Genomic DNA, 24940 nt, shown 5'->3' on the forward strand with positions numbered 1-24940 from the left:
TTTGGGGCACACAAGGACATTCGGGGCGTGCAGGGTGCAGCCAGGGGGGGTGAAACGCTCCCAGCTCCCTCCCCTCCGGCACCGCTGGGGGGGGCGGTTTCAATCCAGCACCTGCCGGGGCTTAAAATCGGGACCCGCTCGCAGAGCCGCGAGCCCCGCGCCTCCTCTCCACGCGTGTCCGGCCTCGTCGCCGCAGGAGTCTCCCAACGGGATTCCCGTACCCGGGAGCCCGGCTCGGCCCCAGACCGGCCCCCCACACCCGCCTCCCCCCCCCCCCCCCGGCCCGGCGCCCTCCCCGCCGGCCCCGTCACCTCTGGGTGGCAGCAGCCTCCCGCGGGACTCGCAGGGGACCGGAGTGGGGGAGGCGGAAGGGGACTCGCAACCCCCCCGCCGGAGCTCCCGGGATTCTCAACCCCCCCGCCGGAGCTCCCGGGATTCTCAACCCCCCCGACGGAGCTCCCCGGCACTCGCAGCCCCCCCCCGACGGGGCTTCCCGGGACTCTCAACCCCCCCCCCGACGGGGCTTCCCGGGACTCTCAACCCCCCCCCCCGACGGGGCTCCCCGGCGCTCGCAGCCCCCCATCTCGCCACCCCCCCTCGCAGCCCGGCGGCGGCGCGATGCGGGCGCGGAGCCGGAGCCGCAGTTTGACGGGCCGCGGAAGGAAGCGGAGGGGGAGGGCGGGGGCCCTGCAGCAGCAGGGCGGGAGCGGGGGGGGGGGGGGGAAGAAGTTTCTCTCCCCCTCGTAGATGCGAAGGGGGGGGGGGAGCTGAGCCGAGCCGAGCCGAGCTCCGACTTCCTCGTCCGCCGCCGCCCCGCACGCTTCCTCAGCGCCCCGCTCACTTCCTCCTGGGCCAGCGAGCGAGCGAGCGAGCAGGGCCATGCCACGGGGTGAGTGCGGCGGCCGGGGGGGCAGCGGCACCCGGGGGCAGCCGAGACCCGAGGGGAGCCGGGGGGGCAGCGGGACCCGGGGGGAGCCGAGACCCGAGGGGAGCTGGGGGGCAGCGGGACCCGGGGGGAGCCGAGACCCGAGGGGAGCTGGGGGGCAGCGGGACCCGGGGGGAGCCGAGACCCGAGGGGATCCGGGGGGCAGCGGGACCCGGGGGAGCAGCGGGGGGCAGCGGGACCCGGGGGGAGCCGAGACCCGGGGGGGCAGCGGGGGGCAGCAGGACCCGGGGGAGCAGCGGGGGAGCCCCCGGGCTGAGCGCCCCCGCGGCGCTCGTGGGGGGTCCGGGGAGCCCCTCGGTGGGGGTCCCGCTTCCCGTGGGGGTCCCGCTTCCCGTGTCCCCCCGGTGCCAGCAGAACCGCTGTTGTCGGGACCGGCATTGGCACCGGGGGGGCTCTGCACGGCCGCGGCGTCCCCCGCGTGCCCCACGCCACGAGCACGCGGCGGGGCTCTGCGTCGCAACACGCGCTGCAGCGCTGGCGAAGCTCGGACCGTCGTCGCGTGCCGCCAGTCGCCGAGGCCGAGCGCGCGCGGTGCCGCGACAGATGCGGCGACGCTCACGTGATGCGGCGGACCGCCACGCACACCCGCCACAACCGGTTGTGCCGCAACAGGCGGCGCGGTGCTGCAGCCGCCGGTGTCGCAACGCGCTTGCTTCAACGCACCGCAACACCTGCTGCAGGGCACGCGCTGCACGGGCGCTGTAGCGCACTGCGAGTCACCCGCGCCGCGGTGCGCGCAGCAGCACCAACACTGCGGTGCCCCTGTGCGCCCCGCAGCACTGGCTTGGCCCTGCCTGCACCCCACAATGCACTGGCACGGCCCTGCCTGCACCCCGCAATGCACTGGCACGGCCGGCAGCTCCGGCACTGCTCCGCGAAGCCTTTCCCGCCTCTGCGCCGGCGGCGGCGGCAGCGGGAGGGTTGAAGGCACCGTTAGTCAGACGCAAGCTCCTGCCTCTGCCCGGCCGCCTCGCAGTGACATCCTGCGCGGTGGCATCCTGCTCGCGGGGGTTCAAAGCTCAGCACGTGCATTTGCATATCAGAAAGCGAGTACGAGCGGCGCCTCCTTTCCTGGGAAGGGGCACGGCCCGCCGGGGCCCGGCGGTGGCGTCACCCACCCCCGGACGAGACGGGAAACTGCCGCTAGACCCAGGTGCATTTTTCTGTTTGTTGGTTAAAGCTTCTGCCTGCCGAGCCGGAGGCGCCGGGGGAGCCCCAGCGCTCGCCGTTGCAACGCGGGCTGAGCGTGGGAGGCGCCGCGGGCCCGAGCGCCCGGCTGCCCCTGCGCCAGGCACCGCGGGCGACCCCCTCCGGGCGCTTCCTCGGAGCGGGATGGGGCCCGCTGCTCCCCCGAGCAAGCCTGGCCCGCTCCTCCGAGCAGGGAGCGCGGGGCGCTCCTTCCCGCTGCGCCCGTCGTGGCTGCGGGCTGCATCTCTTTTCCCAGGTGCATCTTTTTTCCCAGCTCCATCTCTCCTAGCTCCATCTTTCCCGGCTGCATCTCTCTTCCCAGCTGCATCTCTCTTCCCAGCTGCATCTCTCTTCCCAGCTGCATCTTTCCCAAATGCATCTCTTCCCAGCTGTATCTCTCTTGCTGGCTGCATCTTCCCCAAATGCATCTCTCTTCCCGGCTGCATCTCTCTTCCCGGCTGCATCTTTCCCAAATGCATCTCTCTTCCCAGCTGCATCTCTCTTCCCAGCTGCATCTTTCCCAAATGCATCTCTCTTCCCAGCTGCATCTCTCTTCCTGGCTGCATCTTTCCCAAATGCATCTCTCTTCCCAGCTGCATCTCTCTTCCTGGCTGCATCATTCTGAAATGCATCGTTCCTGACTACATCTCTCTTCCCGGCTGCGTTGTTCCCAAATGCATCATTCCCAAACGCGTCGTTCCCAGCTGCGTCGTTCCCGCTGCGTGGAGGCGGCATCAGCTCGTGCCGTCCGTGGGCGAGCAGGGCTGTGCGCTGCGGGACGAGGCGCCGTGGTGGCGCCGGCGGTGATGCTCGGGGGGGGCGTCCCGTCGCGGGGAGCCGGCGGCAGGTCCGCGGCGTGTCCGGGTGCGGATTTCTAGCAGCGCCCGGGAGGAGCCGGCGGCGGCACCCGGCACCGGGAGCCGGGAAAGGCGTGCGGCACCGGGAACGGGAGCGTCCAGCCCCGACACCTGAGTTAAATCGGACGAGGTTTGTCTCGCCGCGGCGTCGGGAGGTGCCACGTGCTCAGTGCTGCGCGCGCGGCGCCGAACGGCCCCAGGCTGTTTTCTCACCCCGAGGCCAAGCGACGTGGCCTGGCCTGGCCGGCCCCATCCTTCCAGTCACCCGTCTGTCCATCTGTCCATCCACCCATCCATCCATCTATTCATCTGTCCATCCCTCCATCCCTCTATCCATCTATTCATCTGTCCATCCTTCTATCTACCCACCTGTCCATCCAGTCACCCATCCATCCATCATCTGCCCATCCACCTGTCCATCCACCTGTCCGTCCATCCATCCATCCATCTATTCATCTGTCCATCCCTCCATCCCTCTATCTATCCATCTGTTCATCTGTCCATCCCTCCATCCCTCTATCTATCCATCTGTTCATCTGTCCATTTCTCTATCCATCCACCCACCCATCCATCCACCCACCCATCCACCTATCCATGCCTCCATCTATCCATCCATCCATCCATCCCTCCCTCCATCCATCCCGGGAGCCTCCCAGCGCAGGCGACCGCAGCCGACTGGAAGCGGCCCCGGCCGGTGCCGAGCCCCGAGCGCCGCTGCGGAGCGTTTGCCGGCCAGGGCTGCCCCAAAGCGCGGAGACCTCGGCTCCGGCAGGAGCCGCAGCAGAGCGGCCGGGACGGACTCGAGCTCCGCAGCCGCTAGGGAAGGGAAGGCGACAAAAATAAAATGAGGAAATTAGTCAGAAAGAGCCTGCAGTCCGAAAAAAAAAAAAAATGAGGAAAACCGAAATCCGTAGACTCAGCACGGGGGTTATTTTCGCAGCGATGACGGCGTCCCGCCGGGCCCGCGCCCCGAGCGCCGCGGGAGGCAGCAGGGCGCAGCGGGGACGGGGCAGATCCCACCCCTCCGGCCGCGCCGGGTGGGAACGGTGCTGCCGCGAGCAGAGCCGGAGGCGCCGGCTGCCGGCAGGAGCGGGCAGGAGAGCCCCAAGCTCAGCTCCGCAGCTCCGCGCCTCCGGCGCTGCCTGCTGCACGGCCCCTTGCTTCTGTATTTTTAGCTTTTATTAGCTTCCTCTTCCCCGGTGCAGGGTGCAGGGGCGGCGCGCTCGCAGGGGAGAAGGGCTCGCGGGGCTCCCTCGGCCGCCCCTTTCTTTTTTTCGCTCATCTATTCATCCATCCATCCCTCTATCTAGCTATCCATCCGTTCATCTATCCATCTGTCCATCCATCCAACTATCCATCCATCCATTCGTGCACCTACCCATCCATCTAGCCATACATCCCTCCAGCCATCCACCCATCCCTCTACCTATCCATCCATCCACCCACCCATCCATCCATCCATTCACCTAACCATCTAGCCATCCACCCATCTATCTAGTCATCCAGCCACCCATCCATCCATCCATCCAACCATCCATCCATCCATCCATCCATTCATCTATCTATACATCCAGCCACCCATCCAACCATCCACCCATCCATCCATGCACCCATCCATCGTTTGCTCATCTCCCACCTCCGGAGCCCTCGCACTGCCAGGAGTGGCTTTTGCTGGATCCTCAGCACGTCGCAAGGGCCCCTCCAGCCCCCCAGAGCCGTTGGGATGAGCTGGAGAGGCGGCGCTGCCCCACGAGGGTGTCTCCGAAATCCCGTGCCGGGGAGGGGGCTGCAGGCAGGACGGCCTCGAGGGTCGGGTGTTGCGGACACGTTGGCGACTCTCGCATGCAGCCAGGAGCACTACAGGCGCTCGAAGGAGCCCGTGCGTGGTGGCGAGCACTCCCGTGCCGGTACAGCCGTGGCCGCATTCCCGCTGGAGCAAGGCCGGACCGGGCCCTCGGTCCCCTCTGCGTGGTGGGAGCGTGCAGTGCCCAGCGCAGGGTGTGCAGTGCGTGTCGGGGCTGCAGTGTGGGATGCGCGGTGCATGGTAGGGGTGCACGGTGCACGGTGGGGTGCACGGTGCATGGTGCAGTGCACGGTGCACGGTGGGGTGCACGGTGCAGCGGGCGCAGTGAGCGGTGCACGGTGCAGCGGGCGCAGTGCACGGTGCAGCAGGTGCAGTGCACGGTGCTTGGGTGGGGGGCCGGCGCGGAGCAGCGTGGCAGCGCCTGGCAGCTGCTCTCTTCCCCCCCCGGGCGGAAAAACCCGGCGGGGGGGGGGGGACGGACGGATGGACGGTGGCATGTGAGAACCAGAGCGAAGGTTTTGCTTCTCCTTTTCTGCCGCGCAGGACATGAGTCGTTTCTCCCGTGCCGGAGGGCGGCGGCGTGAGGGGAAAATGGCGCGATGAGTCGCCCGGGGCCCCGCTCTCCCGGTCCCCATCTGCTCGCCAAACTCCCCGAATCCCGGCGGAGCGGGGCCACGCGGGGGGGGAAGGGGGGGGGACGCATCCCCGCCACGGGACGGGGGCAGCGCCGCGGCCACAGTGTCGCGGGGCCGGGCAGCAGGGCAAACCCAGCCGCGCTCGGACGCTCTTCCTCTTCCTCATCCTGTTTCCGCCGCCTTCGGGCCGAGGACGTTCACCCCGGGCTGACGCCGGCCGGGGCGCTGCGGCCGCGGCGGGGCGACGGGAGGCCCTGCAGGGTGCGACGGGGCAGGCACTGCAGCGCAGCGGGGCTGGGCGGTGCGGAGCAGCGGGGATGTGCAGTGGGGAGCAGCGGGGATGTGCAGCAGGGATGAGCACTGCAGGAGCAGCGGGGATGTGCAGTGGGGAGCAGTGGGGATGTGCAGCAGGGATGAGCACTGCAGGAGCAGCAGGGATGTGCAGCAGGGATGAGCACTGCAGGAGCAGCAGGGATGTGCAGCAGGGATGCGCAGCAGGGATGAGCACTGCAGGAGTAGCGGGGATGTGCAGCGGGGATGAGCACTGCAGGAGCAGTGGGAATGTGCAGCAGGGATGAGCACTGCAGGAGCAGTGGGAATGTGCAGCAGGGATGAGCACTGCAGGAGCAGCGGGGATGTGCAGCGGGGAGCAGTGGGAATGTGCAGCAGGGATGAGCACTGCAGGAGCAGTGGGAATGTGCAGCAGGGATGAGCACTGCAGGAGCAGCGGGGATGTGCAGTGGGGAGCAGTGGGAATGTGCAGCAGGGATGAGCACTGCAGGAGCAGTGGGAATGTGCAGCAGGGATGAGCACTGCAGGAGCAGTGGGAATGTGCAGCGGGCAGTGCGCAGCTGCACTGGGGCGCTGCACGGCCGCGCCGCTCTGCCGCCCGGGGAAAGGTCCGGGCATCCCAAGGGCGGCCGGTGCTGCCCCCCCCTTCCGCATGCCCTGGTGGCACCAAGGCGTTAGAGGTGCCGCGGGGACGAGGCCGGGCCCGGAAAGCGGCAGGAGCTTGGCCAGGCTGCGCCTGCCCGACACGAGCGGGAAGCGCGGCGAGGGCGGAGGCGGCCTCCGCCCGGCCCGAGATAGGGTTGCAAATCCCGCAGGAAGGGCGAGCCCAGCCTCGGCCATTGCCGCCTTCCCAGGAAAGGCTTTGCATGACGGCGGAGGCTTGGCAGGGGTGCGGGGAGCTCCCGGCTCGCCGTTGCCTCTCCTCCCCTCCTCAGCCAGCGCCTGCCCAGAGGCCACGGTGAGGGGCGCTGGGTCCCGCAGCCCCGCAGGGCTCAGCACTGCTGCAGGCAGCGGCCGGGGCAGGAGGCTGCTCACGATGCCGTGGCGGCTCCGCGCTTTTCCCAGCTGGAGCCGGAGCACAGTCTGGCTCCGGCTCCGGCTCGTCCCCGCTCCCTGAAAGCCCCCGAGGGCCCCAGCTCAGCCCCTTCCCTGCTCTCTCCCCTTCTGCTCGCTTTCTCCGGCCTCCTCCCCCAGCTCTTCCCCGGAGCGTTTCCCCTTCGGAGCGATGCCGTAAGAGGCACGAGGCTTTCCGCTCCCGCCAGCCGCCGGCCCCATCCCGAGCAGCCCCTGACTCAGCCGGGGCCCCGGCCGGCGCTTTGGCTTTGCTCCGGCTCCAGCCCGCGGCTCCTCGGCCAGCTCCATCCCAAAGCGCCTCCGTGCAAAGCAGCTCCGTGGGAGATATTGCCATCGTCCCACTCCCATCGTCCTTCTTCTGATCCCGTCATCCTGCTCCCGCTCCCATCGCCCTTCTTCTGATCCCATCATCCTGCTCCCGCTCCCATCGCCCCCATCCTGCTCCCATCGCCCTTCTTCTGATCCCATCATCCTGCTCCCACTGCCTTCATCCTCCTCCCATCGCCCTGCTCCTGCTCCCATCGCTCCCACGCTGCTCCCACCACCCTGCCCCTCTGCCGCCTCGTGCCCCGGTGCTGCCGGTCCCCCCAGGTGCCCGGTGCCGGGTGCCGGCCCCCCGCCCGGGCGCAGCGGCGTGTGCAGCCCCGCGAGCCGCAGACCCCGTCGCTGCGTCCCGTGGAAGGAAACCGTCCGTGAGCCGCTGCGCCGGGCAGGCGCCTGCGCCCGGAGCAGGGAGCAAAAGGAGGCAACGGGGAAACTGAGGCACGGCGGCGCCGGGATGCTGCGCATCCTGCCCGTGCACGGGAAGAAGAGCCGCTTCCCCGTGCGAACGGGCAGGGACCGTGGTGCGGGGACGGGGCACCTGCGCCCGTCCCCTTGCGGGGAGCCACGCGGGGCCGGCCCCGGTTCCTGCACCGAGGGCCGATGCCGTCCTGACCCGGTGCCACTGCGGTGTCCCCCCCCCCCATCCCGGTGATGCTGTGGTGTCCAGTGATGCTGCAGTGTCCCCCCGTCCCAGTGATGCTGTGGTGTCCAGTGATGCTGCAGTGTCCCCCTGTCCCGGTGATGCTGTGGTGTTCCCCCATCCCAATGACATTGCAGTGTCCCCCCCATCCTGGTGATGCTGTGGCGTCCCCCCATTCCAATGACTTTGCGGTGTCCCCCCCCATCCCAGTGATGCTGCGGCGTCCCCCCCATCCTGGTGACGCCGCGGGTGCCCTCGGTGCCCTGCTCCCAGCAGCGGGATGGGTGGCAGGAGGCAGCGCACGGCTCCGACGCCGCCCCCAGCGGGAAGGGCAGCGGGATGCGGCCGTCAATCAAAATTGCCCCGGGAGCCGGCGGAAGGCAAACAGGGAAACGCGCGCCGGCCTCGGGGCTAAGCAGCCGCCGGTGCAGACGTCCCCGCGAGGGGCTGCGGTGTCCGTCTGTCTTGGTGCAGCCCGCTGTGCCCGCCCGCGCCGGCCCCGGGCCGCGTCCCGCTCTCCTGACCTCCTCTCCCCCTCCAGGCTGCTGAAGGCGGAGGCGTGGGAAGCGGAGCCGCGGGCATGCAGAGCATCAAGTGCGTGGTGGTGGGCGACGGGGCGGTGGGGAAGACCTGCCTCCTCATCTGCTACACCACCAACGCCTTCCCCAAGGAGTACATCCCCACCGTCTTCGACAACTACAGCGCCCAGAACACGGTCGATGGCAGGACTATTAACTTAAACCTCTGGGACACGGCCGGCCAGGAGGAGTACGACCGCCTCCGGACGCTTTCCTACCCGCAGACTAACGTCTTCATCATCTGCTTCTCCATCGCCAGCCCGCCCTCCTACGAGAACGTCAAGCACAAGTGGTACCCGGAGGTGTGCCACCACTGCCCCAGCGTGCCCATCCTCCTCGTCGGCACCAAGAAGGATCTGAGAAACAACCCCGAGACCATGAAGAAGCTCAAGGAGCAGAACCAGGCGCCCATCACCACCCAGCAGGGCGTCAGCCTCTCCAAGCAGATCCACGCCGTCAAGTACCTGGAGTGCTCCGCGCTCAACCAGGAGGGCATCAAGGATGTCTTCACGGAGGCGGTGAGAGCCGTGCTCAACCCCGTCCCGGCCAAACCCAAAAAGCCCTGCGTCCTCTTGTGAAGCGGACTGCCCGGACGCAGCGTTCGGCCGGGCTCGGCGGCCCCGCCGGCTGGGACCGCGCCGGGCTTAAATCCCACGTTGAGCGAGGCACGAAGACGCCGCCGCCGCCGCCGCCACCGTCACCATCATCATCCCGTCCCCGCCGGGTCCCGCTGCTCCCCCGAGACGCCGAGCGCTGAGCTCGGGCAGCACCGACCACGTCCGCATGGTTGGCCCCGGGTGGATGCCGGGAGTCCCCAGGGTCCGGTCCTGTCCTCCTCCGCGTGGCCCCTGCACCCCCACCCCCACCCCGGCTTCCAGCGTTTGCTTTCGGGTGCTGCCTTTCCAGTCCCGGCGCAGAATTCCTGAGACGAGGCCGTGCCGGCATGTCCCAAACCCTCTCCGCCACCTCCCGTCGCTGCCGGTCCCCTATGCTGGCCGGCTGCTGCCTGGGCTCTCCCGACCCGGCAGCTCAGCAGAGTCCCACGCGCACCCGCTTGCCTGCCCGGCACCCGCTCCGTTCCCGGCTGGATTCGCCTGCTTCCAGAGGAAGATGAGTTTGGGGGATGCCCGGCTCCGCAGGGACCTGTCACCCTCGCCCCAGGTGCTCCAGGGACCTGCCACCCTCGCCCTGGGCTCCCAACTGGGCAGGGACCTGCCACCATCTCCCCAGGTGTCCAGGGTGCCCCAGGCACCTGCCACCCTTGTCCTTGGGTGTCCTTTGTGCCCCAGGGACCTGCCACCATCACCCTAGACACCTGGCCATGCAGGGACCTGTCACCATCACCCCAGGTGCCCAGTGTACCCCAGGGACCTGCCACCATCACCCTAGACACCTGGCCATGCAGGGACCTGCCACCATCATCCCAGGTGCCCGAGGTGCCCCAGGGATGTGCTACCTTCACCCTGGACACCTGGCCATGCAGGGACCTGTCACCATCTCCCCAGGTGCCCAGGGTGCCCCAGGGACCTGCCACCCTTGTCCTGGGTGTCCATTGTGCCCCAGGGACCTGCCACCATCATCCCAGGTGCCCAGTGTACCTCATGGACCTACCACCATCATCCTGGGCACCTGGCCATGCAGGAACCTGTCACCATCACCCCAGGTGCCCAGGGTGCCCCGGGGACCTGCCACCATCACCCTGGACACCTGGCCATGCAGGGACCTGTCACCATCACCCCAGGTACCCAGGGTGCCCCGGGGACCTGCCACCATCACCCTGGACACCTGGCCATGCAGGGACCTGCCAGCATCGCCCCAGGCACGTTGGTTTTCCGGTGAGGAAGAGGGTGGTCTGCGCCTGGTGTCCTCTCGCAGCCCTTGTCCGCGACCCCCCCCATCCCCTGGCGCCCCCCAATCGGCAGCGCTTCCCGCGCCCCGTCGCAAGGGGAGCAGGGCTCCCCCCAGTCCCCGTCCCGCCGTGGACCCGGCACACTCACTGCACTGAGATCATTCCCGAAGGATCTGCTGATCGCGCCGCGGATTTGACGGCAACGAGCTCCTCCCCGCGTTGCTTTTCCTTCAATAAACGGCCTTTCCCGGGCTCCGGGCTCTCCTCCGCGCTCCCGCCATCCCCGGGGCGCCGGGCCCCACCGATGCTCCCAGCTCCCGGCTCGTTCTGCCCCGGCAGGAGACAGGGGTTGTCTGCCGGGGCCGGAGCCTGGGGACATCGGGGACGTCCCCAGCCGGGACCCGGCGCAGAGCCCAGGGCCCCCGTGCAGCCCCCGCGCCTGCCGGGTGCCAGCGCTGAGCGCCTCGGCGGGGGGACACGGGGACGTGGGGTGGCACCGGGACGTTGCAGGGGTGGGCAGGGGACGTGGAAGAGGTGGCACGGGGATGTGCGGTGGCACTGGGGCATGGGGGTGGCACGGGGACATTGCAGGGGTGGGCAGGGGACAAGGCAGAGGTGGACATGGGGACATTGCAGGGGTGGCAGGGGGACATGGGGGTGGCACAGGGACATGGCAGCAGTGGACATGGGGACATAGGGTGGCATGGGGACATGGCAGGGGTGGTTACAGGGACATGGCAGGGGTGGATGCAAGGACATGGGGTGGCACAGGGACATGACGGGGGGACACGGTGACACAGGCACATGGCAGGAATGGGCAGGGGACATGGCAGGGGTGGACACAGAGACCTGGGAGAGGGCAGGGGACAAGGCAGAGGTGGACGTGGGGACATGGCAGGGGTGGACGCAGGGACATTGCACGCGGCCCCTCATCGTCCCTGGAGCCACAGCCGGGGCTTCCCGCCGGCCAAGCGCGGCGATCCAGGGCGGGATGCGGAGAGCTCCAGGCCCGGCCCAGCCCAGGAGCGTCCGGAGCCGAGTCCGCAGTCCCCGGGGCCGGGCGGAGGGTCCCGGCCAGCTGCGCGGTGAAATCAGCCCGGGAAGCGCCGGGTGCGCAGCGCCGCTCCCAGCGAGCTCCCGCCCGTCCGCCCGCCTCGCCCCGGCAAGCCCTTTCCCAGCCTCACCTCGTCCCCGGGATCCGCGTCCCCAGCCCTGCACCGGGATCTGCAGCCATGTCCCCAGCCCCAGGGAGCGGGATCCGCATCCCACATCCCCCGTACCAGGGATCGTGATCCACGACCCACGTCCTCAGCTCCAGTGACCAGGATCTGCATCCACATCCCCAACCCTGCACCAGGATCTGCATCCATGTCCCCAGCCCCAGAAAGCGGGATCTGCATCCCACATCCCCAGCACCAGGGACCGGGATCCGTGTCCCATGTCCCCAGCCCCAGAGAGTGGGATATGCATCCATGTCCCCAGCCCCAGAAAGCAGGATCCGCATCCCACATCCCTAGCACCAGAGACCGGGATCCATGTCCCATGTCCCCAGCCTCAGAGAGTGGGATACGCATTCATGTCCCCAGCTCCAGTCACCAGGATCCACGTCCCACATCCCCAGCACCAGGGAGCGGGATCCGCATCCCACATCCCCAGCACCAGGGACCAGGATCCACATCCCCCATCCCCAGCCCCAAGAGGCAGGATCTGCAACCCCACATCCCCAGCCCCAGGGACCAGGATCCACATCCCACGTCCCCAGCCCCAAGGAGCAGGATCCGCATCATCCCACGTCACAAAAATATCCAGTGCTTTATTGCCCCCTCAAAACCAGTGGAAGTACACGGTCCCACGGCAAAACGCCACACGAGCATGCAGGCAGGGGGGACGTCCGCCAGCCCGGATTCGCGCGCGGATGCAGGCGCGCACCCGGCCCCGCTCCGGCACGCCGGGGCCCCAGCCCTCCGTCCCCACGCAGCCGCGGGGGACGGCTGCTCCGCGCCCGGGCGCCGCGCGCCCTCCGAACGCCGTCCCGGCACCAAGCTCACCACCAGCATCCCCATTCCCGGGGCGGCTCTCCGACCAGCGCCGCGGGAAGCGGCCGGCACATCTGCGAGGGGACCACCAGCCTCCCCTCTTCCTCCCCAAACCGGCCGGGACGGGCACGCGGCACGGGCAGAGCGGGGCGCCGGGGCCAGGCTGCCGCGGGGTCCGGCTAGAAGTGCTTGTCCTCCACGGCGGAGCTCACCACCAGCTCCTTGTTGCCGAAGTCCCAGAAGGCGGTCATGTGGAAGGCCATGTTGGAGAGCACCACCAGGTACTCCAGGAAAGCGAAGACGGTGTAAACTGGGAAGGGGAAAGGACAGGTTAGTGGAAAGCCCAACCGGGCACCACCAAGGTCAAGGCGGTGATGCCTCCTCCATGGGCTGCAAGGACGTGGGGCAGAGGACCATCACCGCGCCGCAACGCCGTCCGCGCAGCCCAGAGGAGAAGGACAGACCCCCCCCATCCGGGACCGCTCACCTCCGGGGCTGCAGTACCAGTTGTGGTGGAAGTAGACGCACACGGCAAAGGCGAAGGTGACAAAGGTGAAGAAGAAGAGCAGCTGCTTCCACTTGTAGGACTTGCGCTCCTGCAAGAGAGCCAAAGGCCCCGGTGGTGACCACGCTGCAGCGGGCACGGGGTGGGGAGGGGGGGACGAGCCGGGACGCCCCGCACGGCGTGCACGGAGGGGGACGAGCCGGGACCCCGCCGGCGGGGACGGCTCGTGCTCTGTGCCCGGCGCAGGACCCGCGTCCCGGCCACAGCCGGCGTGACGGGGGCCGTTATTCCTGCTGCCGAGCAGGAGGGGGGATTTCCCTGGCGCCTGACGTTTCACGTGAGGCAAAAACCTCCCCCCTGCCCCCCCTGGTTTCGGGGATCGCCGAGCGGGAGGAAAATTCAAAGCATCCCGTCACACTTTCCGTTACGCCGCCGCTGCCTCCGGGCGAGGAAAGCCCGGGGAGGAAGGGCGGCCTGGCGTCGGACCACCTCCGTCCCCGCGGGAGCGCTCGGCCAGGCGCTTCCCCGGCTCGGCTCGCGAGCGGCCGGCGGCCCCAGCGCCCCCGCAGCGGTGCCCAGGAGCGGGACGGAAGCGCCGCGGGGCCCCAACCATTATGTAAAGTTTCACACCGGAAAAGCAGGTCACCAAACAACCTTGTTTTTTTGCCCACGAGCCTGCGGCGGCGGAAACGAAAGCAACGGCAGTGCCCCGCTCGTCTCCCGGCGAGGCGAGCGGCGGCTCTGTGCTCTCCGGCGCTGCCCCGAGCTGCCCTGCCCCGCGCTGCATGGCACCGTGCTGCATCACTCTGCACTGCGCTGCACGGCACCATGCTGCATCGATCTGCACCGCATTGCATGGCACTGCATTGCACCGCGCTGCATCGCACCGCGCTGCACCACGTGGCCCCGTCCTGCGTTTTAGGGCAGCGGTACGCTTACGGCGCTGTAGAGCACGGTGCTGCACCGCGCGGCCCCGTCCTGCATCGTAGGGCACCGCATCGCCCTCGCGGCGCTGTACGGCACCATACGACACCACGCAGCACGGCACTGCGCCGCACGGCCCGTACCGCGCTGCAGGGCGCTGCACTGTGCTTATGGCACCGTACAGCACTGCATGGCACTGCACAGCACTGCATGGACCCTGTGCTGCAATGTAGGGCACTGCACTGCGCTGCACCGTATGGCATCGTGCTGCACCATATGGCATGGTGCTGCATGGGCTGCACTGCACCGCGCACTGGCTCAGCTGCTCCGGTCGCCAGATCCAAGCCGTGCAGGCCTGCTGCTGCTTGCGGGAGACTCAAGGCAGCGCCAAACTCCTCGCCAGGGGCTTCCAAAGGCTGACGCCGGAAGGCAGCCGAGCCCTCTCGGACTCCACGGCGGAGCGTGCCTGCGGCGGCACGCCGCTCTCCTCCCGGCTCGGCAAGGGCTTCCTCCTCCCCGCGCGCGGCCGGCTCGCCGGAGGGGCCGGCACCGGGATCCCCCGCGAAGCTGGGGGCCGCGGGAAGGGGCGACAGTGACTCACATGCCCCACGTCACGGGCCAGCGCCCGAGCGGTGGTGGCACGAGATAGTCCCGGCAGGCAGAAAAGCGCGCCCAGGACGCCCCGCAGAAAAGTCTTTGCAGACAAGCAGTGAACGGCAGCAGGTTGTGCGCCAGCAGCAGCTGAGAAACCTCGGCGTTTGCTCACCCTGTGCCCGCCACGACGGCCCCGGCTGCCCAGCACAGGTGCACCGAGCTCAGCAGGCCTCAGACTCTCCCTGCTGGGGCCACCGGGCTGGCAGCGCCGGAGCCAGCAGCGAGACGGTCCCGGCAGGAGAGTCCTAGGGCCCCCGCGAGCCGCTCCGGCGTTTCGCAGGCTCCCCCGCAGAGCCGGCACGCGGAGCTGCGTGCACGTCTGGCCCAGAAAAACCGCAGGCAAAATATATTTAGTCCGGCAGCCTGCAGGGTTTGAGCTGCAGCACGTTTCCCACGCGCGCAAAGGTGAGCCGGCGGCGAGGAGCCAGAGAAGCGGGGGGAGAAGAGGAGAAAGCGGCGGCGGCGGCGGCGGCAGCCCAGGGTGCCTGCGCCTCCCTGGCAAAGTTACGCTGATGCAACATGCACCGATAGCTGCAAAACGTGACGAGAGCTGCAAAATGCAAGAACTGCAAAACGCGACGAGAGCTGCAAAACACAAGAGGAGCTGCAAAACGCAAGAGGAGCTGCACGCTTGCCGGCACTTCCCGGGCGCCACAGCTGCCGGCGGAGACGTCCGTGGCGGGGGGCGGCAGCAGCGCCAGGCTACGTACGTGCCGCCCCGCAGCCCGCCTCGCCCTCGAGCGCCTTTCTGGCTCTGCTGCGGCCAAGGCGAAGGCGAGCACGAGCCCGAGCGCGGCGCGGGGATATTTATAGAGGGCTCAGGCGAGGCGACCACCGCCAGCGCCGCCGCTGCTAGCCTGTGCGCCGGGTGTCAGCGCGGCGGGCTGGGGCGAAACCGCGGGGGTTTGGGGACCCGCGGAGGTTCGCACCATGCCGCGGAGGAGGTTTTAAGCCTCGCAGCTGCTTTCAGGTGCTGTTTTCCCCCCCGGCTCTAGCCGAAGCAGCTGGGGATCAACCCTGCGCCTCCCGGCGGCAAGGCGCCCTCCGGTGCCGCCGGCAGGGAGGAGAAACCTGTTTGCAAACAAGAAACAAAACCGGGCTGCCTCGCAGCACCGCTCGCTTTCTCGGTGTCCAGGGCGGCTTTGGAAGGAAGGGTTTAAGGGATGCAGGCGGCCGTGGAGCTGCTCGGCAGAGAGGGGCGAAGCCAGCGCAGCCGTTTGCAAGCACAGAGACTTGCAGGCGGCTCCAGGCTGCTGCGGTCAGGCTGGAAGCTCTCCAGTTACGTTGTTTTTTCCCCCCCAAACGCTTTGCTCCGCTTTGCCCCTTCCCCTCCTCCTCCTCCTCCTCCTCCTCTCGGCCCGCTTTCTCCTCCTTCCCTCCCGCGGAGCTTTATTTTCCTTTCGGCTCAGCACTTGCAACCTTGCAGCTGGAAACTGTTTCTGCTTCCCCATTACGAGCAAGTTGCTCAGCACCTTCCTGCCCTTGCAGAAGGGCGGTTGCAACACCCGCGCCGCGGAGCCGCGAGGCTTTCGCAAGACCGATTCCTGTCAAGGGGGTGCGGATGCGCCGGGGGCCGCCTCGCGCCTTCCCCGCGCGCGAAAAACGCAGGGGCAGAGGCAGCGCGCGGCTGGCGGGACAGGACGGGCCGGGCCGGGCGAGGGGGGGTGCGGAAGCGGCGCGGGGCTCGAGCGTCTCCTGGTGCTCCGCAACGCCGTGCAGAAAAACGCTGCCGGCGGTTCCTGCCGCTCGGGGAGGTGGCGTCCGGGCTGCGGCGCCGGGACCGGGAGCTGCAGAGGTTTAGACGGCTTGCAAAGAAAAAAAAGGACAAGCAAAAAGGAAAAAGCTCAGGGAAGAAAGGCTGCCGGCGGGAGAGCCATGACGCCCTGGGCAGCGCACGCCGTCAGCCCGACTCACAGCGCGGGCCGTCTGCGCTCTGCCCCCGCGTCCCCGGGGAACGCGTTCGGTGGAGCAGAGCCCCGGGCACCAGGCGACTGGCTGGTACCAGTAACTCAGCTGGACTGGTGGTGCCAGTAACCAGTAACTCAGCCGCGCTGGTACCAGTAACTCAGCTGGGCTGGTGGTGCCAGTAACCAGTAACTCAGCCGCGCTGGTACCAGTAACTCAGCTGGGCTGGTGGTGCCAGTAACCAGTAACTCCGCCGCGCTGGTACCAGTAACTCAGCTGGACTGGTGGTGCCAGTAACCAGTAACTCCGCCGCGCTGGTACCAGTAACTCAGCTGGACTGGTGGTGCCAGTAACCAGTAACTCAGCCGCGCTGGTACCAGTAACTCAGCTGGGCTGGTGGTGCCAGTAACCAGTAACTCCGCCGCGCTGGTACCAGTAACTCAGCTGGACTGGTGGTGCCAGTAACCAGTAACTCAGCCGCGCTGGTACCAGTAACTCAGCTGGGCTGGTGGTGCCAGTAACCAGTAACTCCGCCACGCTGGTACCAGTAACTCAGCCAGGCTGGTGCTGCCAGTAACCAGTAACTCAGCCAGGCTGGTACCAGTAACTCAGCTGGGCTGGTGGTGCCAGTGACCAGTAACTCAGCCAGGCTGGTGCTGCCAGTAACCAGTAACTCAGCCAGGCTGGTACCAGTAACTCAGCTGGGCTGGTGGTGCCAGTGACCAGTAACTCAGCAAGGCTGGTACCAGTAACCAATAACCCCACTGGGCTGGCACCAGTAACCCAGCTGGGCTGGCACCAGGAACCAGTAACCCAGGTGGGCTGGCACCAGGAACCAGTGACCTTGCTGAACTGGCACCAGTGACCCCGCCGGGCTGGCGGTGCCCGTGAGCAGTGAACTCCGCAGCCGCCAGGGCCCCTGCTCCTCGCCCAGGAGAGGCTTCCCAGGATTTTCCGGAATCCCTTTCCTGGGGCCACCCACGGCCAACACGGCCGCCAGGAGCCGCTTTCCCAGCTAGCCTGGAACAGGCCAGCAGCCGCCCGGGCTCGAGACCGGCACAAGAGCCGCCACTGCTCCAGGCACCGCCGTTCCCGGAGGAAAGGGGCTGACGCTGCCCACTGGCTGCAGGACCGGCAAGTTCACCATTCCCTGGCACCGTTTCGGCTCAGAAACGGGCACCGCCAGGCGAGGGAGCGGGGCCGGCAAACCACGTCCGCAGGGCGGTACTTCGAACGCCAGCTCGAGGCGAAACAGAAAATTAAACCGTTCTTCCCCGGTTTGCTTCCGTAAACTGGGTCAAACCGTGACTTTTGGCGGCCGCAATTCCCTCGAGCCGCTTTCACCCAGTGCCGGGACCGTTTTACCGCCCGGCTGCGCTTGCTTCGGGAGCGAGAGGCAGGCGAAGCCCCGGCACGGCCAGCGGAGAGCCGGGAGCGCGGTGCGCGGAGAAGAAAGCGAAGGTGCTGTACCTCGGGACTTACTGTGTGTTTCTTAGTCATTCTCCACAGGACGCACGTCAGCAGCATGTGGCCCAGCGCCGACGTGATGAAGACGACGAAGGCGTTCTCGTGGATTGCTGAACCGACAAGACAAGAGGTTTCCTGTTAAAACAGGGCATGGAAAGGAGCCAAGAGCACAAGGGGAAGAGGAGAGACTCCAAGCGGAAGACCGAGGACCCGGAGGCTTTGGAGGAGCCGACGGCAGCACGGCTCCACGCCACCCGTCCCCGCGCCGAGACGGGGAACGGCTTTAACGACATGCTGCTCATAGGTGCGGTAAAGCAGGAGCAGGAATGGGATGTTGGCTTCTCAGCGGGCATAAAGCGCCCTAGGAGGCTTCTCCCAAAGGTGCCCGAGGGGCGTTATCTGCCCTGGCACCTGGCCTAAGAGGCTCAACTGCGTGACAACCTCGGAGGTGTAAACCTCCGGCACCCTCGAAAGCCGGCCAGCACCATCACTAGGGCTCCAGGGATGGGGAAACCGAGGCACAGAGAGTGGTCTGCAGAGTGAGTCAGTCCAGGAAGGAGAAGGGACCACCGTCCGGCCTCCTGCATTACCTACCCGCGTCATTAACACCAAGGCCCTCTTGCGCATCACTGAGCTTAAGTGGATTTGGGATCAGGCTGGAAATGCAGCTGGCCGGAACAGCCCTAGACCAGAGTAATTCCAGAGACCCCAAAGCCGCTCGCGAAGCCCGTGCAGCTTCAGGCGAGTTGTTTTTAAGAGAGCGCTTCTATTTCAGAAAAGAATTTCCCAGCTTTTTCTCCAGGAACCGAGTCCACAAGCTGCAGCAACCGCCAGGACACCCTACTGCGCTGCAAGGGGCGGCGCTTCCCTCCCTTCGCCCCCAGCTTCGGGGGAAGGAGACAACAGACCGTGGCAAGGAGAGACCGTAAAAGCAGCTGTTAGCTGTGAAGACATGCGCAGTGTCCTGCAAAAGATGATCAAGCTGAGCCCGTCCTCATCCGAGGCTGCAGCTAAGGTCTGAGACTTTCCCTAGGAACCTGAGATGCCGAAGGCTAGGGCAGGTCCTCGGACTCTGTTCTTCACACCGGAGCCCGAAAGCGAACGGGCCGGCCGACGAAGACCTGGTCAGCCAGGTCTGCCGCGCCAGCCTGGAGGGTGCCGTTATCCCACGACGGCCCGGCCATTTGGCGCGGGAGGTGCAGCATCTCCAAACATCCGCTGCGCAGGAAACCAGGACAACGTCCGCACTGCTCCGGCCTGGGCTTCGAGGGCAAAACCCCGCGCTGATGTCCCAGAGCTGGAGGAGGGCTGGAGGAGCCTCGGAAATCATCCGGTTGGTCCCCTGTGCCAGGACAGGATCTGCTCAACCCCACAGTGTTTTCCCAGCGCTCCTGGAGAGCCCCAGCGATGGGGCTGTAGCCCGTGCCGGTAGTTTGCTGCTCTAAGCAATGGAAAGGCTCCCTGATACCTGGTCTCCTCCTCCGCCGTGGGTACAAAGATACTCCGCTAAGCCCAAAAGCGGCCGCATTCCTGCGCCCCACCTCACCCCTCCTCCGTGGGGAGCAGACGCTGCTCCTCGACGCTGCTCCTCGGCTTCGACCTTTCTTCTCACGGCTCTGCTTGGCCTCCTCCTGGTGAGACTCTGCCTGCACCCTCAGAGCACGGTGCCCAGCGCCGGACACAGGATTCACCAGCGGCACCAAACCGGAGGGCGATATCGGCCGTCACACAACGATCCCGCTAGCAAGTCCTAGCAGCGGGGTTGTTTCCTCTGCAACAGCTCCCCTTGCTGGCTCGCCGGCTGGAGTCCTCTCAAAGCCCTGCAGAGCCTTCCCGCAGCCGAGGACCGAACAGCTGCCGGGCGTCCTCGCCTCCACTTAATCTCATCGCAGGCGACACCACGCGGGAGCATTTCCCAGCCCGTCACGATCGTATTTTGCACGCTGTGATTTTGAACCTCAAAAAAAATCTAATTCGCCTGGAGATCAACACGGGAAATTTCACCCAGGCAATTTCGCGCGAGGATATTTTATAGGCTGCCAGAACGGAGCATCGGCTGGAAGCCAGTTCTGAGCCAAAGCTTGGCTAAAAGCAGGAACGGGCACTAATTTTCCTCGGTACACCCAGCTGCGACAAGGAGTGTTAAGCACGGTCTCAGCACAGAAGCAGGAACCAAGCACTAAATTCTGATTTCAGGCTCGATACAAAAATTCAGCCTGTGGTTTGGGCCAATTAACAGCAACCAAGAGTTTCAGGAAGAAAACTTCTATCTGCGCACTGTGGGTATAATTTTGACGTGTAAACATTACTTTAAGTAGAACTTATTTATTTTTACTGATTTTTTTTCCTCCAAACTGACCACTTCCAAAACATTCTCGCGAAGCCGAACTCCGCAAAGCGTCGGCAACCGCGGGCAAAGCCGCCGGCAAGCCGGTCAGCGCGGAGCGCGGCAAGAGACACCTACCATAGTTTTCAGAGGAGGACACGTAGGTGAGGATGAGGAGGGCAAAGTTCTCGAGCAGGTTGAGCAGCAGGTTGAAGTGGCAGAGCCGCAGGTAGCAGGGGTGCGTGCAGCGGCAGCTCTGGTAGTGGTTCCAGTAGGCGATCGCCACCAGGAAGCGGGGCGCCGAGTGGAGGCCGATGCAGAGCCGCCAGACGTAACGCTGCGGGGTCTCGCCCCCGATGGCGGCGCTGATGGAGGGGAGGTAGTTGGGGACCTGGAGGAAAGACGGCAGCCGGTGGGGAAGGGGGCACGGACCAGCGCACGCGCAGCAATCCGACATGCTGAAACGACCGCCAAGGTCGGTTTTATTCCCATTTCCCAAGCCGGGAAACGCAACAGGGCGGCGGTTCTGGTTCAGCCCCAAGGTCCATCTAGCCCAGCACGTGGTCTCCAGCACCGGCCGGGGTGCGGGATCCTCGGCCAGCCTCGGGAAGCAGCAGGGGCAGCTTGGAGAGAGAGGAGAGAAGGGCACGCGGTCCTGTGAACCCATCCCTCGCGGGGAAAACCGATAGGAACAGCGAGCAAAAGGGCTGTTCGGGGAGGAACGTAAGAGCAGGAGAAGCATTAGCGATGCAGCCCCAGAATAAACTCCCAGCCTCAACGCTTCAGAGCTCGGGGACTTCCCGAGCCGGCTGCGATGGCTACGTAACAGGTAATCCACGCTGGATTACTCTTCGGTGATCTCGTTTGGTCTCCCGGCACCCAGGTAGAGCCGTGCACCCACGGTCTCCTGTGGGCAGACAGTCCACAGATGCACCACTGCGTGTGTGAGGAGCCAGTTCCTGTCTGGTCACTGGGAACCTGCCGCTGCCATACGGCATCCTCCAGCTCCGACCCTGGTGAACAGTGGATCCCTGTCGGCCCTCTCCAGGCCAGCCATGATGACTTCAGAGGTCTCTCTCCTGCCTCTCCTACCTCATCACCTCTTCCCATTTGACGCTGAAGGATCCTTGCTCACTTCATCATCCCTGTGCGACACCCCTGAGCATCCTTGCCGCTCTCCTCCGTACTGCTCCCATAGAGCCATCTGGGAGGAGGGGACAGACCCGCACGCGCTGCTCAACACGCGTCTCGGCCACGGGCCGACATCGGCGTCAACGCTGCCTGCTCCGCTCCACTCCTTTCCTAATGACTCCCGCGCTTCGATTTACTTTTCCCAACTACTCCTGAGCAGCGAGCGGAAGTTTCATGGGAATGCCTGTCACTCTCCGAGACCTCACTGCGGAGCAGCGGTGGTCAGCTCGGAGCTCGCCTCTTTGTACCGGAGGTCAGGAGCGCCTGTCCACACGCACATCACTTATTTCTCTACGCTGAACCGCTCTGGCGTTTGGTTGCTCGGTCACTCAGCTTTGTAAGGCCCCGACAGCCTGGGTCACCCTTCCTGCTCCAGCGCCTTGCCGTCGCCACCAGCCTGCGCCACCCCGCTGCGTACGGGCACAAGGAAGACCACGGACCACCGCGGAACCCTGGGGCCACCTCCTGCCGCTGTGAGAACCGACCACCTGCTCCTGCCCTCCATCCCTGCCTTTTCACTAGGTGCTCGTCCAGGCAAAGACTCTCCCGCTTGCGCCACGGCTGCTTGAGAGCCTTGGCGAGGAATCCGATCCGAAGCCTTCTGGAGATCCGAGTGGGCCCTCTCAACCAGACCTCCCCCAGGAACGTGCCTGTGACTCCTCCAAGGAGCTCCAGTGGATCCGAGAGGGATTCCTTTTCCAAAAGCTGGGCTAACTCTTCCACGAGACAACGTATTTATCTGCACCTTCACCAGTTCTATCCTTTACTATAGTCATTATTATTTCCCATGCGTCGGGTGGGAAAGGCCGGAGCAAGAGAGGTATTCCCGCCATGCCGGACTCGCCGGCTGCCCCAGCCCAGCAGCCGTGACCTTTGCAGGCTTTCGCGTTTTGGGGGCGAGAGCCGCTTACCCCGCAGTGGGTCGCCGTCGTCGCCTGGAAATGGAACAGCAGAGACCAGATCACGCAGAAGAGGAACCCGAACAGCGGGCAAAACACGGTGCCAACGGCCAGCGTGGTGAAACGGAGCCGGAAGAGGATCCCGTCGCGGTCCAGGGGCAGCGGTACCTGGAACATGTTGACGGACCTGAAAATAACAAGCGGGTGTCGGATGGGGACCCTGCGTCCAAACAGCCCCCGGGATGGAGAGACGGACGGACGCAGCCGTTAGCAGGAGACAAGGGCTACAGGCGGCGGCGCCTTTGGCCCCCGCGTCCGGCCGCGGCGCAGACCCGGGGCTGCGTCCTGCTCCGCATGGCGGAGCCGACGGGGCCGGAAGGACATGTGAGCTCTTTCGGGCCGGGGACCTTTTATCCGGCCCCTTCCGCGACGGAGCCACCGCTGCTGCTGCCGCACAGCGCGTTAGTGCACAGCCCCAGTGACCCCCCCCCGGGTCCGCAGTCCTCCCAGTGACCCCCCCCCCAGCTCCCCAGTCACCCCCTGGCTCCCCACTCCTCCCAGTCACCCCCTGGCTCCCCACTCCTCCCAGTGACCCCTCCCGGCTCCCCAATCCTCCCAGTGATCCCCCCCGGCTCCCCACTCCTCCCAGTGATCCCCCACAGCTCCCCAGCCCTCCCAGTGACCTCCCCCAGCTCCCCACTCCCCCCAGTGATCCCCCCCGGCTCCCCACTCCTCCCAGTGACCCCCCCTCGGCTCCCCACTCCTCCCAGTGACCCCTCCCAGCTCCCCAGCCCTCCCAGTGATCCCCCCCCGGCTCCCCAATCCTCCCAGTGACCCACCCTCGGCTCCCCACTCCTCCCAGTGACCCCTCCCAGCTCCCCAGCCCTCCCAGTGACCTCCCCCAGCTCCCCACTCCTCCCAGTGACCCCCCCTCGGCTCCCCAGCCCTCCCAGTGACCCCCCTCGGCTCCCCACTCCCCCCAGTGATCCCCCCCGGCTCCCCACTCCCCCCAGTGATCCCCCCCGGCTCCCCAGTCCTCCCAGTGACCCCCCCCCCAGCTCCCCAGTCACCCCCTGGCTCCCCACTCCTCCCAGTGACCCCTCCCAGCTCCCCAGCCCTCCCAGTGATCCCCCCCGGCTCCCCACTCCTCCCAGTGATCCCCCACAGCTCCCCAGCCCTCCCAGTGACCTCCCCCAGCTCCCCACTCCCCCCAGTGATCCCCCCCGGCTCCCCAATCCTCCCAGTGACCCCCCCTCGGCTCCCCACTCCTCCCAGTGACCCCTCCCAGCTCCCCAGCCCTCCCAGTGATCCCCCCCCGGCTCCCCAATCCTCCCAGTGACCCCCCCTCGGCTCCCCACTCCTCCCAGTGACCCCCCTCGGCTCCCCACTCCTCCCAGTGACCCCTCCCAGCTCCCCAGCCCTCCCAGTGACCTCCCCCAGCTCCCCACTCCTCCCAGTGATCCCCCCCGGCTCCCCACTCCTCCCAGTGACCCCCCCTCGGCTCCCCACTCCTCCCAGTGACCCCTCCCAGCTCCCCAGCCCTCCCAGTGACCTCCCCCAGCTCCCCACTCCTCCCAGTGATCCCCCCCAGCTCCCCACTCCCCCCAGTGATCCCCCCCGGCTCCCCACTCCTCCCAGTGATCCCCCTCGGCTACCCACTCCTCCCAGTGACCACCCTCGGCTACCCACTCCTCCCAGTGACCCCCCCCGGCTACCCACTTCTCCCACTGACCCCCCTCCCAGCTCCCCACTCCCCCCAGTGACCCCCCAAGCTCCCCAATCCTCCCAGTGACCCCCCTCGGCTCCCCACTCCTCCCAGTGATCCCCCACAGCTCCCCAGCCCTCCCAGTGATCCCCCCCCGGCTCCCCGCTCCCCCCAGTGATCCCCCCCGGCTCCCCACTCCCCCCAGTGATCCCCCCCGGCTCCCCACTCCTCCCACTGACCCCCCTCGGCTCCCCACTCCTCCCAGTCACCCCCCCGGCTCCCCACTCCTCCCAGTGATCCCCCACAGCTCCCCAGTCCTCCCAGTGACCCCTCCCGGCTCCCCACTCCTCCCAGTGATCCCCCACAGCTCCCCAGTCCTCCCAGTGACCCCCCCCCGGCTCCCCACTCCTCCCAGTGATCCCCCACAGCTCCCCACTCCTCCCAGTGACCCCCCACCCCCAGCCCCCGGCCCCCCCCCACGCGCGGCCGCTCGGCACCCACCGGCCCGACACGGCTCAGTCCCCGCCGCACTGCTCCATGTCCCCCCGTGCCGCCGCCACTCCTCCCCTTCCTCCTCGTTGTCCTCCTCCTCCTCCCGCCATCGCCCGCCTCTTCCTGCCCTCCCCGGGGCCGGGCCCGGCCCGCCCGCACCGCCCCCTCCCTCCTCTTCCTCCCCGTGCGGCGGCCTCGGCCCCACAAGCTCCCCCGGCCCCACGGCCGCGGCCCCACGGGGGACGCCATGGGGCTGGGGGCTCGGGGTTAAGGGCGCTGGGGCGGCCCCAACGGCGACGCTACGGGGCTGAGGCCTGCGGGGGCGCTGCAGGCCCGGGTCCGGTCCATGATGCGCCCCCCCCCCCCCCCCCACGGCGACCCCCGCCCCCGGCGCCCCTCATCGGCCGCCCCCTCCCCCCCCCGCGGAGCATGTGCTTCCGCGCGGCCCCTTTAAGGCGCTCGGCCCCGCCCTCTGCGTCTCAAGATGGAGGCGGCCCGGCGCTGCCGGGTTGGCCAGGCGGGGTGAAGTCCCGCCCCCCCTCCCAACGCCCCGGATGTAGGGTAGCCCGGCGGTGCGGCCGTTCTGGACCCTTCCGCAGTAGCAGCCCTTCCCCCTCCCTGGGCTGGGCCAATCCGCGCTCGGGTCGCCC

The 24940-nt window shown here is 67.3% G+C and overlaps 2 protein-coding genes across 3 annotated transcripts; one reads left to right on the top strand and one right to left on the bottom strand.

Moving 5' to 3' along the window:
- Positions 1-816: 816 nt before the first annotated feature.
- On the top strand, positions 817-10438 carry RHOG (ras homolog family member G). The gene is made up of 2 exons (XM_067304669.1): positions 817-889; positions 8301-10438. The coding sequence occupies exon 2, from the start codon at positions 8340-8342 to the stop codon at positions 8913-8915; it is 576 nt and encodes a 191-aa protein (XP_067160770.1). The 5' UTR covers positions 817-889; positions 8301-8339; the 3' UTR covers positions 8916-10438.
- A 1541-nt stretch (positions 10439-11979) lies between these two features.
- PGAP2 (post-GPI attachment to proteins 2) lies at positions 11980-24375 on the bottom strand. Of its 2 annotated transcripts, none has more exons than XM_067304566.1 (6): positions 24300-24375; positions 22106-22280; positions 20142-20394; positions 17693-17787; positions 12710-12818; positions 11980-12532 (listed from the first exon to the last, which is right to left on the bottom strand). In XM_067304566.1, exons 2-6 carry the CDS (start codon positions 22268-22270, stop codon positions 12402-12404), a joined length of 753 nt encoding a protein of 250 aa, XP_067160667.1. In that variant the 5' UTR covers positions 22271-22280; positions 24300-24375; the 3' UTR covers positions 11980-12401. The 2 variants fall into 2 exon arrangements, with proteins under 2 accessions (XP_067160667.1, XP_067160605.1); XM_067304504.1 differs by having other exon boundaries at positions 17681-17787.
- Between the last annotated feature and the right edge of the window lie 565 nt (positions 24376-24940).

Source organism: Apteryx mantelli, chromosome 1 (assembly GCF_036417845.1).
Source record: "Apteryx mantelli isolate bAptMan1 chromosome 1, bAptMan1.hap1, whole genome shotgun sequence".
Lineage (NCBI taxonomy): Eukaryota > Metazoa > Chordata > Aves > Apterygiformes > Apterygidae > Apteryx > Apteryx mantelli.

Coding starts and splice junctions, on each gene's coding strand:
- RHOG (XM_067304669.1), top strand. CDS start 8,340: ATGCAGAGCATCAAGTGCGTGGTGGTGGGCGACGGGGCGGTGGGGAAG.
- PGAP2 (XM_067304504.1), bottom strand. CDS start 22,270: ATGTTCCAGGTACCGCTGCCCCTGGACCGCGACGGGATCCTCTTCCGG. Junction 20,395..22,105: donor CGACGGCGACCCACTGCGGG/GTAAGCGGCTCT, acceptor TCTTTCCTCCAG/GTCCCCAACTACCTCCCCTC. Junction 17,788..20,141: donor GTCCTCCTCTGAAAACTATG/GTAGGTGTCTCT, acceptor TTGTCGGTTCAG/CAATCCACGAGAACGCCTTC.